The sequence below is a fragment of the Armigeres subalbatus genome, chromosome 3 (genome assembly GCF_024139115.2).
Source record: "Armigeres subalbatus isolate Guangzhou_Male chromosome 3, GZ_Asu_2, whole genome shotgun sequence".
Taxonomy (NCBI): Eukaryota; Metazoa; Arthropoda; class Insecta; order Diptera; family Culicidae; genus Armigeres; species Armigeres subalbatus.
In genome coordinates, this window is record NC_085141.1 from 338,533,856 (window position 1) to 338,548,027 (window position 14,172).

Here is a 14,172-nt window from a genome sequence, read left to right on the forward strand (position 1 = left end):
GGCTCAGAGCCTCCTTTCAAGAGCTCAGAAGCCTCCTTTCAAGAGGCTCAGGAAGCCTCCTTTCAAGAGGCTCAGAAGCCTCCTTTCAAGAGGCTCAGGAAGCCTCCTTTCAAGAGGCTCAGAAGCCTCCTTTCAAGAGGCTCAGGAAGCCTCCTTTCAAGAGGCTCAGGCCTCCTTTCAAGAGGCTCAGGAAGCCTCCTTTCAAGAGGCTCAGAAGCCTCCTTTCAAGAGGCTCAGAAGCCTCCTTTCAAGAGGCTCAGAGCCTCCTTTCAAGAGGCTCCAGAAGCCTCCTTTCAAGAGGCTCAGGAAGCCTCCTTTCAAGAGGCTCCAGAGCCTCCTTTCAAGAGGCTCAGAAGCCTCCTTTCAAGAGGCTCAGGCCTCCTTTCAAGAGGCTCAGAGCCTCCTTTCAAGAAGGCTCAGAAGCCTCCTTTCAAAGAGCTCAGAAGCCTCCTTTCAAGAGGCTCAGAAGCCTCCTTTCAAGAGGCTCAGAAGCCTCCTTTCAAGAGGCTCAGAGCCTCCTTTCAAGAGGCTCAGAAACCTCCTTTCAAGAGGCTCAGGAGCCTCCCTTTCAAGAGCTCAGGGCCTCCTTTCAAGAGGCTCAGGAGCCTCCGTTCAAGAGGCCTCAGAAGCCTCCTTTCAAGAAGCTCGCAAGCCTCCTTTCAAAGAGCTCGGAAGCCTCCTTTCAAGAGGCTCAGAAGCCTCCTTTCAAGAGGCTCAGGCCTCCTTTCAAGAGGCTCAGAGCCTCCTTTCAAGAGGCTCAGAAGCCTCCTTTCAAGAGGCTCAGAGCCTCCTTTCAAGAGGCCTCAGGAAGCCTCCTTTCAAGAGGCTCAGAAGCCTCCTTTCAAGAGGCTCAGGAAGCCTCCTTTCAAGAGAGCTCAGAAGCCTCCTTTCCAAGAGGCTCAGAAGCCTCCTTTCAAGAGGCTCAGAAGCCTCCTTTCAAGAGGCTCAGAAGCCTCCTTTCAAGAGGCTCAGAAGCCTCCTTTCAAGAGGCTCAGAAGCCTCCTTTCAAGAGGCTCAGGCCTCCTTTCAAGAGGCTTGGAAGCCTCCTTTCAAGAGGCTCAGAAGCCTCCTTTCAAGAGGCTCAGAGCCTCCTTTCAAGAGGCTCAGAAGCCTCCTTTCAAGAGGCTCAGGAAGCCTCCTTTCCAAGAGGCTCAGAAACCTCCTTTCAAGAGGCTCAGAAGCCTCCCTTTCAAGAGGCTCAGAAGCCTCCTTTCAAGAGGCTCCAGGCCTCCTTTCAAGAGGCTCAGAGCCTCCTTTCAAGAGGCTCAGGAAGCCTCCTTTCAAGAGCTCAGAGCCTCCTTTCAAGAGGCTCAGGAAGCCTCCTTTCAAGAGGCTCAGAGCCTCCCTTTCAAGAGGCTCAGAAGCCTCCTTTCAAGAGGCTCAGAGCCTCCTTTCAAGAGGCTCAGAAGCCTCCTTTCAAGAGGCTCAGAAGCCTCCTTTCAAGAGGCTCAGAAGCCTCCTTTCAAGAGGCTCAGAGCCTCCTTTCAAGAGGCTCAGAAGCCTCCTTTCAAGAGGCTTGGAAGCCTCCCTTTCAAGAGCTCAGAAGCCTCCTTTCAAGAGGGCCTCAAGCCTCCTTTCAAAAGGCTCAAAGCCTCCTTTCAAAGACTCAGGAAGCCTCTTTTCAAGAGGCTCAGGCCTCCTTTCAAGAGGCTCGCAAGCCTCCTTTCAAGAGGCTCAGAAACCTCCTTTCAAGAGGCTCAGAACCTCCTTTCAAGAGGCTCCAGGCCTCCTTTCAAGAGGCTCAAGCCTCCTTTCAAGAGGCTCAGAAGCCTCCTTTCAAGAGGCTCCAGAAGCCTCCTTTCAAGAGGCTCAGAAGCCTCCTTTCAAGAGGCTCAAGCCTCCTTTCAAGAGGCTCAGAAGCCTCCTTTCAAGAGGCTCAGAAGCCTCCTTTCAAGAGGCTCAGAGCCTCCTTTCAAGAGGCTCAGAGCCTCCTTTCAAGAAGGCTCAAAGCCTCCTTTCAAGAGGCTCAGAGCCTCCCTCTCAAGAGGCTCGGAAGCCTCCTTTCAAGAGGCTCAGAAGCCTCCTTTCAAGAGGCTCGGAAGCCTCCTTTCAAGAGGCTCGGAAGCCTCCTTTCAAGAGGCTCGGAAGCCTCCTTTCAAGAGGCTCGGAAGCCTCCTTCCAAGAGGCTCGGAAGCCTCCTTCCAAGAGGCTCGGAAGCCTCCTTCCTTGTCTTTGTCTTGTCTTTGTCTTGTCTTTGTCTTGTCTTTGTCTTGTCTTTGTCTTGTCTTTGTCTTGTCTTTGTCTTGTCTTTGTCTTGTCTTTGTCTTGTCTTTGTCTTGTCTTTGTCTTGTCTTTGTCTTGTCTTTGTCTTGTCTTTGTCTTGTCTTTGTCTTGTCTTTGTCTTGTCTTTGTCTTGTCTTTGTCTTGTCTTTGTCTTGTCTTTGTCTTGTCTTTGTCTTGTCTTTGTCTTGTCTTTGTCTTGTCTTTGTCTTGTCTTTGTCTTGTCTTTGTCTTGTCTTTGTCTTGTCTTTGTCTTGTCTTTGTCTTGTCTTTGTCTTGTCTTTTTCTTGTGTGTGTCTTTTCTTTGTCGTGTCTTTTGTCTTGTCTTTGTCTTGTCTTTGTCTTGTCTTTGTCTTGTCTTTGTCTTGTCTTTGTCTTGTCTTTGTCTTGTCTTTGTCTTGTCTTTGTCTTGTCTTTGTCTTGTCTTTGTCTTGTCTTTGTCTTGTCTTTGTCTTGTCTTTGTCTTGTCTTTGTCTTGTCTTTGTCTTGTCTTTGTCTTGTCTTTGTCTTGTCTTTGTCTTGTCTTTGTCTTGTCTTTGTCTTGTCTTTGTCTTGTCTTTGTCTTGTCTTTGTCTTGTCTTTGTCTTGTCTTTGTCTTGTCTTTGTCTTGTCTTTGTCTTGTCTTTGTCTTGTCTTTGTCTTGTCTTTGTCTTGTCTTTGTCTTGTCTTTGTCTTGTCTTTGTCTTGTCTTTGTCTTGTCTTTGTCTTGTCTTTGTCTTGTCTTTGTCTTGTCTTTGTCTTGTCTTTGTCTTGTCTTTGTCTTGTCTTTGTCTTTGTCTTTGTCTTGTCTTTGTCTTGTCTTTGTCTTGTCTTTGTCTTGTCTTTGTCTTGTCTTTGTCTTGTCTTTGTCTTGTCTTTGTCTTGTCTTTGTCTTGTCTTTGTCTTGTCTTTGTCTTGTCTTTGTCTTGTCTTTGTCTTGTCTTTGTCTTGTCTTTGTCTTGTCTTTGTCTTGTCTTTGTCTTGTCTTTGTCTTGTCTTTGTCTTGTCTTTGTCTTGTCTTTGTCTTGTCTTTGTCTTGTCTTTGTCTTGTCTTTGTCTTGTCTTTGTCTTGTCTTTGTCTTGTCTTTGTCTTGTCTTTGTCTTGTCTTTGTCTTGTCTTTGTCTTGTCTTTGTCTTGTCTTTGTCTTGTCTTTGTCTTGTCTTTGTCTTGTCTTTGTCTTGTCTTTGTCTTGTCTTTGTCTTGTCTTTGTCTTGTCTTTGTCTTGTCTTTGTCTTGTCTTTGTCTTGTCTTTGTCTTGTCTTTGTCTTGTCTTTGTCTTGTCTTTGTCTTGTCTTTGTCTTGTCTTTGTCTTGTCTTTGTCTTGTCTTTGTCTTGTCTTTGTCTTGTCTTTGTCTTGTCTTTGTCTTGTCTTTGTCTTGTCTTTGTCTTGTCTTTGTCTTGTCTTTGTCTTGTCTTTGTCTTGTCTTTGTCTTGTCTTTGTCTTGTCTTTGTCTTGTCTTTGTCTTGTCTTTGTCTTGTCTTTGTCTTATCGAGGAAGGTCCGAAACCCATCTGGCCGAAATTTGATCATTTGGCCGAATAAGACATTTTGGCGAATAGGACGTTTGGCCGAAAAGGTCATTTGGCCGATTAGGACATTTGGCCGAATAGGTCATTTGAAAAGTGAAAAGTGAGACATCTCAATTCTCTCTACTTATTCCCCACTTCTCACTGTGAAAAGAGAGTAGTACGAAGTGAGACGTCCCACTACTGACATCTCACTTCTCATTTTTCACAGTGAGAAGTGAGAAAAAAGGAATGAGAAGTGAGACGTCTTACTCCGCACTCCTCATTTCTCACTTCTAACTGTAAAAATTGTTAAGCGCGAAGAACAAGTGTTTCTTTTTACTCACTATTTCTCATTTCTCACTGTAAAAAGTGAGTAGTGAGAAGTCTCACTTCTCACTTCACACTACTTACTTTTGACAGTCATAAGTGGTAAAAGATGAGTGATAAGTGAGACGTTTCACTTCTCACTTCACTTTTCTCACTGTTCGCACTATGTACTTACTTTTCACAGTGAGATGTGGGAAATATGTAGACAGAAGTGAGACGTTTCACTTCTCACACCTCATTTCTCACTTTTCAAATTACCTGAGGGAATCGAGTGTGCCTTGATAGGCGATGGAAGTGTTTTTTTCCGATCCGTCATATTTTTTCCCAAGTTTTACCTATGGTTTTGGACTGGACTTGACTGGATGTTGCTGGAAAAAGATTTAAGGATAAGCTGAGCAAAGCAAAAACGGTGCCAAGCGAAGTCTAGGTTTTGTTACGGAAAATATCTGTTTCCCATCTTCGATGCTAGCCGGAGTCTCCCTGGCAACTAACCAGAAGTTGACCGGAATGCCTCCAGTAACGTTACTGCAAATGTCAGTTGGAACCCGTCCTGCATTGATGCAGCCTCCTAAAGTAAGATCGACCAGACCCTGCCCGTTCCATACACAAGTTACATTCCAGTGTAATCAAGTTTCATCCAATGCTCAACATGTTCTCGAAATGGTGAACTGGCTGAAAGTAATCCCAAAAGCTACGGAAATCTCAAGCCGTTTTCAATGCCGATCAAAACCTCTTCCCACTGTCAATTTTCAATCTCTCTCTCGCACAAGTCGATCTTAACCCTGCCAGATTGTGAAGCAGAAACTATATGCTGGAGGTGTGACGACTTCCGCTTGTAATCGATTAATTCATCGGGTGAGCTAAACGACGGATCGAACGCTGCTTAACATGCACGAACAGCATACTGACGGTAAGAATCCTTGTGGGCCTTGCAACACAGGACCAATCTTCATTATTCATGTAAGAGCTAGACAGCGGACAATTTCATAATGGTCAACATCAAGGTAAGCGCAAACAAAAATATTTAACACATGATCGAATATTTCATACATTGCTAATTCGATCCGTTCCAAAGTAGCACAGGACTCACAGGGGAAGGGAAGGAAATTCGGAAAGGATAACATGTTCTTCGGGAGCTATTCCTAGTTTTCATTTTTGGAGAGTTCTTTAAAAAATCCTAGAAATGTTAAGACAATTATTTTGAGCTTTTTAGTGGAATGTCTTCACTTGTCATAGGACGAGTTTGTGCAGTCCCATTTGGTTCCGCCACTTGATTGTGCCTTGGCGGATGCGTGTTTCGGCCTCGGCGTTGGGGTCGTCTTCGGCGTCTCGTGCTTGACTCGACTTGTCGAGTCGAGTCAAGTGCGGGACGCTGAGGACGACCTTACTGTTGGGGTGGAGGTACGTGTCTGTCAGGGTACGGTTGAGTGGTGGAGTTGAGTGGGATTGTGCAGACTCGTCTTGTATTAAACCTAAATGTCATATTCTATAAGTGACTGTTTCTTTGTAATGCTTCAAATGTTCGATTTGCATATATTCTTTGTAATTTTAAGGTTGAGTTTCAGTATTCTGTCAAAACATCGTTCAATACGTCATCTAGGAAATCATTAAAATATTATTTTCTAAAATATCCACTTTGATGCATACAATGTCCATATTTTTATGATTTATTAGTAGAATACCAAGAATTATTCCAATATATAAACTGGTTGAATTGGAGAAGCCTCCACCATTTTAGTTAGTATTACACAAATAAATTTTCGGCGAACTATAACAACTTCTAGTGGTTTTCGATGTACCCTAAATGCGAAAGGTACAAATCGCCCACTTAAATAAAGAAGAAAAAAGGTACAAAACTAGAAATAATCGAACAAAAACAAGGCCTATAGGTTGTAGTCAATGCTAGTATTACTACCAAAAGTTTAATTATATTTCATAAGTGGTGGAATTGAATGGGATTGTGCAGATTTATCACAATCCTAGCGCGCTTAATTTTGTTTGCATCTGATTGCTTTGGGCAAATGGTCAGAAATTAAGTTGATTAGTGCGAATTTGATCTTGTTTTTGTATAGCACGCAGAATGTTCGCGGAAATCGGATCGTTTTTCTACTTTCTGCAGTCGATCGGAACATAAATTAATCAGTGCTCGTTCAATGTGTTTTCGCTAAGCATGCCGAATGTTCGCGGAAGATGGATCGCTTTGTTCTGCTTTGTGCAGTTGGTTGAAAACTAAAATAATTAGTGCGTGTTCGAATGTTTTTTTTTTTTTGCTTCAATACACCTTGCACACCGTTTACCAAGATTCTCCAGTAAGCAGATCGATCGGCCGGTCGTCGAAATTTAGTTTTGCTTTGTGCGGAAAGCAAAACGATCGGCTGGTCACCGAAATTGTGTTCTGCATTGTGCGAGTGAGTAAATTAATCAGAAAGTGATAATTTGTTTCTTGTCCAGTCGTGTTTCTCCAGTAAGCAGAGCGATCGGCCGGTCGTCGAAATTTAGTTTTGCTTTGTGCGGAAAGCAAAACGATCGGCTGGTCACCGAAATTTTGTTCTGCATTGTGCGGGGGAGTAAATTTGATTGTTTTTATTTTAAATCAAACTACACGCTATACACAGCAGACCGTTTACCAAAACGAACCCTGCTACACGCCCTACCCCATATATCCAACATCCCAGTGATTTCTCGTGGAAGTGCAGATGACTCGTCGGCTTCTATCAAAGCGAGTATCACGTCAACAATTTCCTTCCTATTCCTCAATTGACCTGCATTCGGACACGGCCGGCGCTGGTATTGCTCATTTTTTTGGGTTACCAGGTCTTACACATTGAAGATGATGTTAGTCCCAAACTTCTTCTGTTGGTTCTTTGTGTAATAACAGATGACCTGGCCATAACGGAGTAGCAACCGTGGGCGGTCAATCATGCTCATGCTCATGCTCATGCTCATTTCTCACTTTTCAAATGACCTATTCGGCCAAACGTCCTGAAACACGTTCAACCAGACACTTATTCACCGAACCTTAAAGACAGAACCACAAACTCGGATTTCATGATTGTTCTGCGTCCTACCTTAAACACGTCCGATCGCGCACCAATTATTTACTCACTGGACCACGCGAACTTTCTGCTTACTGAGCAGAAACACAACAAAACAGGCACTAATTGATTTTCATTACGGCTGCACATAAACACGAGAAAACAGGCACTGATTTATTTTCATTTCGACCGCACAGAACAAAACAAAATCGGCCCACTTCAACTATTTGCTTATTGAGCAGAAACACGACAAATCAGGCACTCTTCGTCCAAATGGCCTATTCGGCCAAATGTTTTATTCGGCCAAATGTCCTATTCGGCCAATTGTCTTATTGGGCCAATTGTCCTATTCGGCCAAATGTCCAATTCAGCCCAATGTCCTTTTCGGCGAAATGTCCTATTCAGCCAAATATCTTATTAGGCCAAATGGTATATTCGGCCAAACAACTTTCGGCCTAGTGGCCTTAGGCCAAATGGCATTCGGCCGAACGGTATTCTGCCAAACGGCCCTTCTCAAGGGTCACTTGGCTGGGAATCATTCGGCCGAAAGCCATTTGCCGAATTCCATTGGACCGAAAAAGTCGTCATTTAGCCGAAATGGTTATTATGCCAACATCGTTTTTCCGAGAATGCCATTTGGTTGAAAGTGGCATACGGTGGAACTGGTAGAAATGGTCATTTGCTCAAACGGGTCACACGTCCAAAAATGTAGTTTGACCAAACTGGTCATATGACCGAAATTATCGTTTGGTCAAACCGGCCGAATATGTCATCTGGCCGAAAAAAAAGATAGGAACACCGTCTTCGACCAGAGGTCGTACAGACTGAACACTTAACACCTAGCATGAGACAATGGACAGGATACGTAACACCCAATGGATCAGTGGAGAATTTTCGATCTTGAAAAGTTTCCCCCTTACTGAGGCAGGATTCAAGTCCATAAAAAGACGTTTGGCCGCACAGACCATACGACCGTAAATGTTATTTGTTAAACTGTTTATATGCAAATCCTATTCTACAAATCCAAAATATTTATGTTTTCAAATCGAATGATTTTTGGTTTCTTTAACCAGCTTTTTTTTACGTACTATTAAATTTCTACGATTTATAAGCAATTTCAAATCTAAAAAATTAATAAATTTGTATTAGCGGAAATGACGGCTTTGGCAGGTTTTGTTCTATTATTGTCAGGGGAGTTTTTGTTGACCAAATGTTATGAAATTCGGCCACAATATTCTTTGATATGCAAAGAATGTTTGGGCCAAATTTGAGCGTAATTGGTTATAGAAAACCCCCTGACAATAATAGAACAAAACCTGCCAAAGCCGTCATTTCCCCTATCAAAATCGAATGGCCTTGTTGAATGTTGTCTAAATCGAATGTAGCCAAATTCGAATGGGTTCTGTAGCTAAAACTGTCGTTTGGCCCAACAATAGTGAATGTGAAAAGCATATCGAGAGATGAGCATAATCTTTTTAATAAAGATATAAAAAAAGCGTAAGCGTAAAGTGATTAATAATAATTGAAGAGTGAGAAGTGAGAAATTAAGAATAAAATGTGAGAAAAGGGACGTTTAATTTTTACTTTATATTCCTCTTTTCGCATTTTCTCTTTTTTTACCATTAGAAGTGAGAAATGAAGAGTAAGAAATGAGAAGTAAGACATTTCACATTTCACAATTCTCGCTGCTTATTTCTCACTTCTCATTGCTCACTTGAAAGTTTTTATAGTCTGAAGTGCAAAATGGGAAGTAAGAAAGGAGAAGTGAATAATGAGACGTATAACTTTTCACTTTTCACTCTGCATTCGTCTCTTCTCACTTTGCACTTCTTATTTATTACTTCTCACTTTTTAGTTATTGTTGATCACACATACTTCTCACATTCATTCACATTCACACATTCATTTATTTTCGAACAAATGTCTTTTTCAGCCAAATAACCTATTCGATCAAATTTATCTTCGCCCATATGGCATGTACAACCAATCAACATTTCAGTCGTATGAACCGTTCGGCCAACTGACATTTCACCAAATGGATTTTCCTGCCAAACGGCGTTTTTGACAAAACGACTACTTTTGCCAAATGATCGGTTCGCTCAAACGACATTTTCTGAGTTCGCTTTAACGACATTTTGGTCGCATGACCCGTTCGGCCGAATGACCTTTTCTACCAAACGACCTCTTCAGCCAAACGACTTTTCCGGCCAAATTCGGCGAAACGACTGTCTCAGCCGTATGACTTTCGGCCAGGTGAGATTGTTTGTTTTGATTTGATCGGTCATATTCGGTCAAACAACTTTCGGCCTGGTGGCCTTCGGCCAAACGGCCCTGCCTCGTTTTATCTTCACCTTTCATTGTTTGTTTGTTGTTCACACTTCTCAATTTTATGCAGGAGACTGTGATTCCCTCTTAAATGTTGCAAAACAAATTCGTGCAGTTATTTTTGGTCTCCGATGATGCTATTGGATGTTTTTTTCCTATACATAACGAAACAATCCTGCAGTACTGCAGTAGAATAAATAACAATTTCCAACATTTCTTTCAAGTTTAAAACCTTTTCCTTATTTAAGCCTTTATATTTTAGCAGAACTTACGGAAGAAATGATCGCCGGTCATTCCCTTTCCTTCTTCACCGAAGGGTTTGAAACGTCCAGTATTACCATGGCCTTTGCTATACTTCACGTATGTTAAATTGGATTAAATTTATGAATTGATTTTTGGCTATCTTTGTCTAAAAAAATTGTTGTAAGAAAATCTACGATGCACGTTTAATCCTGCCCGTTTCGGTTGTTGAATGCACCAACTTTTTTTTCTCTTGAAAAAGGCCACATCAAATGACGGTTATTGAAAGCAGAAACTTTGTTTTCTTGAAAAAGGCCACAACAAATGACCAATATATCGGCATAATAAAACGATTATCGTTTATTTGGTTTAAGACTGAGATTGACAAAAATCAACTCATGTTTGTTAAATATTATCCCATTAGGCATCGATGCCATCTGTGCTAGGAACATATTGAATTTTAAATAAATATTTTAGTTGGCAGAGAATCCCGACGTCCAAGAGAAACTTTACCAGGAGGTTCAACGCAATCTTACCGAGAACGATGGTTTGCTTACATTTGATCTGCTTCAGAAAATAGACTACTTGGATTGGATTCTGCAGGAGAGCCTCAGAATAACGCCCCCAGCCGCAGCCCTTCAAAAGCTTTGTACTCAAAACTACGCCCTCAAGTACGAAGTCGCTGGAAAGCAGGTCGGAACATTTATCCGTCCCGGAACCACGGTACTCATTCCGATTGCAGCAATTCACATGTAAAATCCTAAAATTGTTTTTCCTTTCGAGCTCTTTTTTTTCTAACAACCCTGTTCTTATCGCTACAGGGACCCCCAGTACTACCCGGAACCGAACGAATTCCGACCTGAGCGATTTAGCCCACAGGAGAAAGCCAAACGGTCCCTCCCCGTTTACATTCCCTTCGGCGAAGGACCTCGGATGTGCCTTGGAATGCGATTTGCCCAAAGTCAGATTAAAATCGCTCTCCTGAAGTTGGTTCAGAACTTTCGAGTACGCGTGTCGCCCAACTACAAACCGTGGCAGTTCAATAGGCAAACTTTCCTGACCGAAGCCAAAGATGGTTTGCAGGTGATATTTGATCGACGTTGATTTCCGTTTGAAATCATGTTGGTGCTGAATAAAATGCTCGAATCGATGAGATGTGTTGTTTTAATTTTAATCTGTATATCTACCAAATTTTAATCTTTTGAAAATATGTTTTCTAATCAATTACTAATTAAGAACTGAAGGGCTAATTAATACAACTAAAGTGCTTTTCCACCTCCAGATCAATTATTAGAATCCTATCCAGCAGGCTGATACAAGCTCTTCCGGTGTGCTAAACTTATCCGGCTGACGAGCCAAAACAAGTAAACATTCTGACTAACGATGTCTAATTGAAAAATTAGAAACTTGCAGCAGGCTACGTGGGCGTCTGTGTCGGTGTCGATGTTGTCGTTAGCTGTTGGCCTGACAATTTACTTCCTTCGCAGTCACTCCCACTTCCTGTTCATTATCTGACGTTGGAGGAAGCTAAACTCTATTAGCCAATTAGTAGCTATTTTGAGCGGCCTGTTGATTCTGTTCAACCAGGTTTTAATGTCTAGCAATTATTTTTATCATAGCGACTTTTATTCATATGAATTCTTTCAGTTTTAATAAACCAGTAATTTCGTAACAAGTATGCAAAAATCGTCTTCAAGTTGATTAATAATGTTGATTTCGCGACATTTTTTATGTGCATAAATATAGTTTTACTAACGCTCATCACGTACTGTCAATTCAAAAATTATAAATCTGAAATTTCGCAAACAATATCACGTAGTAATTTGTAAGTTTTTTTTTAATATCAAATTTTAGAGAATACTCCAGCAGTTTCACTGTACTATGGAAATCACATTAACTTGTTGACGAAATTAATCATCGAAAGGTACGAACTTTTCGAGGAGTCACTTCACGGGGTTGGAAGTATTGAAGAACTCGAGTCAAGTAAAATACACTCACAACGGCTTTACTGTTAAGGGTGAACTGAAATATGGTTGACGAAATAATTAAATACCTGCGAGTCAAAAGCGGAAGAATTCAATCAAATAAAAAAATCGGTACTTTTATACACTTGTCCCCATGCCATGAAATGGCTAAATTAGCTCATTCAAATCACCGCGCAGCGTCACTCCCGCTCTCGATTAAGTTCACACAAAATTAATTTTGTTTCGATGGTTACTGAATGATGACCCGGTTAATTAAATTTCCCGCCCAAACCAAAGCCACATCTATCACTTGCCGAATGAACGCTCACCAGGAACCTGCCACAATGATTGAAAAATGATCGAATTACACTTTTCCCACGAAACATCGGCAGCCAAAATTTTATTACACCCGTCGTCATCATATCGAGTGCTCTGGGGCACATACGAACAAAGCCATTATATGGCAGAATACGGCTTGCGTGCTCACGGCAGGCACATAGGAACTGAATCAGAATTAAGGTAATGATCAAAAATCGAATGATATTGAACTGGGGATTTCATCGTGCACCATGGTTTCTTTTCATCTAATTTTCAAACAAAGTGATAATTTCTATCGAGGATTCAAGTGCTTGACAAACCGAATTTATGAGACAATATTAAATCTACCGAAATTACGAAATGATTAATTCTTCAATGCAATATACCTTTAGACTATTTTTATGTAATAATAGAAAATTGTATGTTTAAATAATTTATTCTGAGAAATTTGTTTGAAATTTCTTCACAAAATGTGAACAATTTTTTTCCATATGTTTGGTGTGTACTGAAAACATTTTCACTTCCCTATGTGAAAACAGTGTCACCTGCCAATCGATCACAATTACACTTTTCCCCTGCGACACGGGCACGTGCAAGCCCGACTTGTTGATGCGGTTGTCGCAGAACATAATAGCGATTCGTCGAAACCCATAAAGCAAAAGCTTATAGGTGCACAGAATTCCGATTAAATTTCCGACCGTTGCGTTTGTGAATGGGGCAGCCAAATGATGTTTCGCTGTAACAATTATGATTTTTTCAACTTTTTTTCACGGCGGTTTCAATTTAAGCTCCGATTACTTTCGAATGATTCTGCAAGCATTATTCTCATTTACGAGTTAATTTTCCAATAAATAATAATTTAAATGATGCTTGGCGCAACTTCAGAATGCTGAGGAGTTGTGCTCCCCTGGGTGATCAATCGGTTGACATTCATTTATCAGGCGTGCAGCGACAAGCTTGGTCGTTTCGTTTCGGCAAAGGTATGGTATTATGACAGTGGGGAAATTCAAGATGGAATGGCGGTTTTATTGCTTTTGAAGGTTAAAGATAATATGAGAAACTTTGTTGGACAATGAATTAGTTCTGCTCATAGATGTTCAAAATGTTCAGTTGGGGGCAGCAGGGACTGGTGGATTGGAGGGTTTGCTAACGCGACCGTGTGTTCAAAGCGCACAAGCCCAAGTCCTGGTGTTAGGTGCACCCAACAGGCGGTTGTTAGATTTTCTAACAATTCTGTATAAGAATCTACCAACACCTGTATAAGAATTGGGCATATGCGAAATTGTTAGATTCTTATACAAAAAATGTAAGAAAAGCTTACAATATTGTTATATTCTTATACAATATTTGTATAAGAATCTAGCAATTTCGCATATGCCCAGTTCTTATACTGGTTTTGGTAGATTCTTATACAGAATTGTTAGAAAATCTAACAACCGCCGGTTGGGTGTGGGACGGCCCTCCGACGAGACAGAAGGTTTGCACAGGCCATAAGCCACCTTGAAAACCAATCATTACGAACAACATAGAAGATAATACGACTCGATGATACAATCGGCAACGATCTAGGCGACGAATAAAGGATCAAAATTGGAACTACAAGTCACTCGTTTCCGCAGGTTGCGACAGGATAATCTACGATGAATAACATCCTCACAACTTCGACGTTGTAGCGCTGCAGAAAATCTGCACGACAGGACCAAAAGTGTGGAAAAAAGGGTATCGAGCGGCTACCTCCAAAGCTGTGGCACCACCAACGAGCTAGGAACCCGCTTCATATGATGAAAAAGGCCATTTCTTCAACTATAGCATCATCAACGTGCACTTCCCGCACGAAGGAGACCCGACGTCCAAAAAGAAGCATTATGTGCCCAGCTGGAGCAGACTTACGATGGATACCCACTACGAGACATCAAAACGTCTCGGCGACATGAACGAGGTAGACAGGGAGGAAATGTACAGACCGGTCATCGGACCGGATAATCTGCATACCGTATCGAACAATAGCGGCCAACGATGTATAAACTTTGCAGCCTCCCGCGGAACGGTAGCCTGAAGCATTTTCTTCCACCGCAATATCCCCAAGGCCACATGAAGATCACCTAGCCAAAAAACGGAAAAAACAAATCGACCACCTTCTAATCGACGATAATTCTTCTCTGACATCACGAACGTCTGCACTTACCGCAGTGCGAATATTGAAACCGACCACTACTTCGTGGCAGTATGTCTGCGCTCAAAACTGTCGACGGTGT

General features: G+C 41.8%; 1 protein-coding gene across 3 annotated transcripts in view; it reads left to right on the plus strand.

Annotated features, from left to right (window-relative positions):
• LOC134225818 (probable cytochrome P450 6g2) overlaps positions 1 to 10,788 on the plus strand; it is an 88,265-nt gene extending 77,477 nt beyond the window's left edge. For 2 of the 3 annotated variants that reach the window (XM_062706187.1, XM_062706186.1), the window contains 3 exons: positions 9,658 to 9,755; positions 10,113 to 10,387; positions 10,457 to 10,788. In XM_062706187.1, coding sequence (XP_062562171.1) covers positions 9,658 to 9,755; positions 10,113 to 10,387; positions 10,457 to 10,739 — 656 coding nt within the window. In that variant the 3' untranslated portion in view covers positions 10,740 to 10,788. The remainder of the gene's footprint in view (positions 1 to 9,657; positions 9,756 to 10,112; positions 10,388 to 10,456) is intronic. The other variant, XM_062706188.1, reaches the window with a different exon arrangement.
• The last annotated feature ends 3,384 nt before the right edge of the window (positions 10,789 to 14,172 follow it).